This window comes from Olea europaea, unplaced genomic scaffold, assembly GCF_002742605.1.
Source record: "Olea europaea var. sylvestris unplaced genomic scaffold, O_europaea_v1 scaffold1802, whole genome shotgun sequence".
In the NCBI taxonomy this organism is placed as follows: domain Eukaryota; kingdom Viridiplantae; phylum Streptophyta; class Magnoliopsida; order Lamiales; family Oleaceae; genus Olea; species Olea europaea.
The window spans coordinates 43,579-46,777 of NW_019235765.1; the positions used below are offsets into that span (position 1 = coordinate 43,579).

The 3,199-nt window shown below is 35.5% G+C and overlaps 1 protein-coding gene across 1 annotated transcript in view; it reads left to right on the forward strand.

Moving 5' to 3' along the window:
- Positions 1 to 914: 914 nt before the first annotated feature.
- The window catches only part of LOC111378333 (cucumisin-like), a 4,164-nt gene continuing 1,879 nt past the window's right edge, over positions 915 to 3,199 (forward strand). The window contains exons 1-8 of the mRNA XM_023001515.1: positions 915 to 1,003; positions 1,159 to 1,253; positions 1,352 to 1,595; positions 1,754 to 2,267; positions 2,374 to 2,471; positions 2,562 to 2,780; positions 2,882 to 2,993; positions 3,069 to 3,192. Of these exons, the coding sequence (XP_022857283.1) occupies positions 927 to 1,003; positions 1,159 to 1,253; positions 1,352 to 1,595; positions 1,754 to 2,267; positions 2,374 to 2,471; positions 2,562 to 2,780; positions 2,882 to 2,993; positions 3,069 to 3,192 (1,483 nt within the window). The 5' untranslated portion in view covers positions 915 to 926. The remainder of the gene's footprint in view (positions 1,004 to 1,158; positions 1,254 to 1,351; positions 1,596 to 1,753; positions 2,268 to 2,373; positions 2,472 to 2,561; positions 2,781 to 2,881; positions 2,994 to 3,068; positions 3,193 to 3,199) is intronic.

Genomic DNA, 3,199 nt, shown 5'->3' on the forward strand with positions numbered 1-3,199 from the left:
CTCAGTATGTGTTGAGTGTGTTATTGGTTTGAAATGGGATTTGGATTTGGATGAGTTTGGTAATGGATTTGTTTGAGTTTTCGACCGCCTGCCCATTTGTTTTATATACGTATTTTTATTTTTTTTTACTTTCATTTTTATTTTATTTTTTAGTTTAAAATTAATTTATTACACAATATATTTCAAACTAAAGTATATTTATCGTGGGGAACTATATATAGTTTTAATTAACTCATCTAATTTATTAATTGTCAACGATCACATACGTTTGAGGGATTTCATCAAACAATTTTCAAGGCGAACTATTATTATTTTTTATTTTTTTCGGTTCTCTCTTTCTTTCTGATCTCTGGCCAGATTAAGATAAAATGCAAGCTGGCACACAGAAAACATGTTCAAAATTTATTGGCGTTATAATAAACGAATAAAGCAACCTTAGAAACGACCCAAATTATTTGGCACTTCCTTTTGATACCAAAACATAAACTTCAAGCTTATGACTCTAATTAGAACATTGTTACATTGTTAGTGCCGGCATTGGACTTTGCATTTGTTTAGGCGGGACTATCAATATATGTTCGAGAATTCATATGCAGAAAAATTTATTCTCCTCTATAAATTCAGACTTTCCGTGCATGAAAATTATCAGCATTTCGGAAATCCAATTTTATCAAATATTTTCTATGGCTTCCATAATTTCTCAGTCATGGCCTCTCCTCTTCGTAACTCTCATATGTGCTCTGCTAATTAGTTGCAGTGGACAATCTGATGCCAAGGAAAAGGCATGTATAGATAGAACATGCAAACATATATAGCATGTATATATACATGCACGTATGTATGGATTTTCGTATATATAGCAAAGAAATTGAATTAGTGATTTGTGCTTAAGTATTTAGATTTGCATGCAGGTATACATTGTATACATGGGTGATCTTCCCTCCAAGAGTGATTTCTCTGCTACATCAATGCACGTGAGCATGCTACAATCAGTTATGGACAGGTTGTTTAACTTCTATTTATTATATTAAAAAAATGCTTAAGATCTCAAAATATATTGGAACCATGGGTTTCTAAATTCTTTTTTAAGTCAAGAAATAGGAAAAGTAATAAATTAGTAATTATCTTACTTGTACTATACATATGTAATGGATGCAGCGAAAGGGCATCAAAATCTTGGCTCCACAGCTACCACAAAAGCTTCAACGGCTTTGTTGCCAAGTTGACTGAGGAAGAGAAGGAGAAAATTGCTAGTACGTCAACTGTGAGTCAATTAATTTGTTAATTTGTAGCACGTAGTCGAGATTTTCTGGATTCCAGTCTAAGTTATTTATATTTAATGCATACTCAGGCATGGACGAAGTTGTGTCTGTATTCCCTAGCACCAAAAAGCAACTGCACACAACAAGGTCATGGGACTTTATGGGCTTCCCTCAAGATGTTAAAAGAACACAAATTGAGAGCGACATTATTGTTGGAATGTTAGACTCTGGGATTTGGCCTGAATCACAGAGTTTCAGTGATGAAGGTTTTGGCCCTCCTCCAGGCAAATGGAAAGGCAGCTGCCAATCCTCCTCAAATTTCACTTGCAATAAGTAAGCTGCCCTAATTATAATTCCAATCTACTTATGTAAGTACACAAATCCTGTGTACTTAATAGTATAATAAGCTGAGTCATCTCTGTTGAACCATTCAGCTAAAGGTTAAGTTGAAAGACTGTCAACTTCTCTAATATAAAATGGACGTTTTGCAGCAAAATAATTGGAGCAAGGTTTTATCATAGCGAAGGAAACATTAGTTATCCAGACGTCCCCTCGCCTAGGGATTCTGGAGGACATGGATCTCACACTGCATCCACAGCAGCTGGAGGCATTGTAAAAGGGGCAAGTTTATTAGGTCTTGGCTCGGGAACAGCTCGAGGAGGGGTTCCTTCTTCCCGCATTGCAGTGTACAAAATTTGCTGGTCTGATGGTTGTTCAGATTCTGATATTCTTGCAGCATTTGATGATGCGATTTCCGATGGAGTTGATATTATATCACTTTCAGTAGGAGGGTTATTTCCTTTGGATTATTTTGACGATCCAATTGCCATTGGTGCATTCCATTCTATGAAAAATGGAATACTCACATCAAATTCTGCTGGTAATTCTGGACCTAATCCTGGTAGCATTTTAAATTTCTCACCTTGGTCCCTCTCGGTTGCTGCCAATGTCATCGATAGGAAATTTCTCACACAAGTCTTTTTGGGTAATGGTAAAAGTTACGAGGTGATAATCAGATATTCCTTCTTTACTAAATAAAAAGTGAAATTTTTATATTAATTTTGAGACACTGCCCACTAACTTAAATCTTGTTTGATTTTATATTTTTCAGGGAGTTTCTGTAAACACATTTAAGCTCCAAAATGAGACGTACTCGCTAGTCTACGGAGGAAATGTACCTGCACCAGGTTCTGATGGCTCCGAGTCAAGGTAGATTTTAAAGAAGATCTACAATTAGATAATTAATTGTTGTACTTTTTCTTTTTTTTTTCAACGTCGATGATGCATAAATTAATGCAGGTATTGCTCACTCGGCTCTCTAGATGCAAAACTGGTAAATGGAACCATTGTCCTATGTGATTCGCTGGGTAATGGAACAGCACAAGTAGAAGTGGGTGCTATTGGAACTATAATGCAAAGTAATGGATTCAATGATTTCGCCTTTTCTTTTCCCTTATCAGCATCATACTTGACATCCACAGATGGTACCCAAGTTTTTAAATATATCAACACAACAAGGTAAATAAAATTGTATCCTTCTATTATTTATTTTACACAATTCTTTAATTATTAAGCTGACAAATATAAATGAATATCTGATTATATTGCTAATCATACAGTAACCCAAGTGCTACAATTGCTAAGAGTGTTGAAGCAGTAGAAAAAGCTGCCCCCTTTGTGGTTTCCTTTTCATCAAGAGGACCAAATCCAATCACAAGTGACATCCTCAAGGTGTGTAAGACTTAAATATCATTTTTTATTTTTCACTGCTTATTTAATTAATGATTTCTTTTTGCATTTCTGTAGCCTGATCTAAGTGCACCTGGCGTGGATATTGTTGCTGCATGGTCGGAGCTATCTACGGTCACTGGATTGGAAGGAGATAGTAGAGTTGTTTCGTACAATATTATATCTGGAACATCCATGTCTTGCCCTCA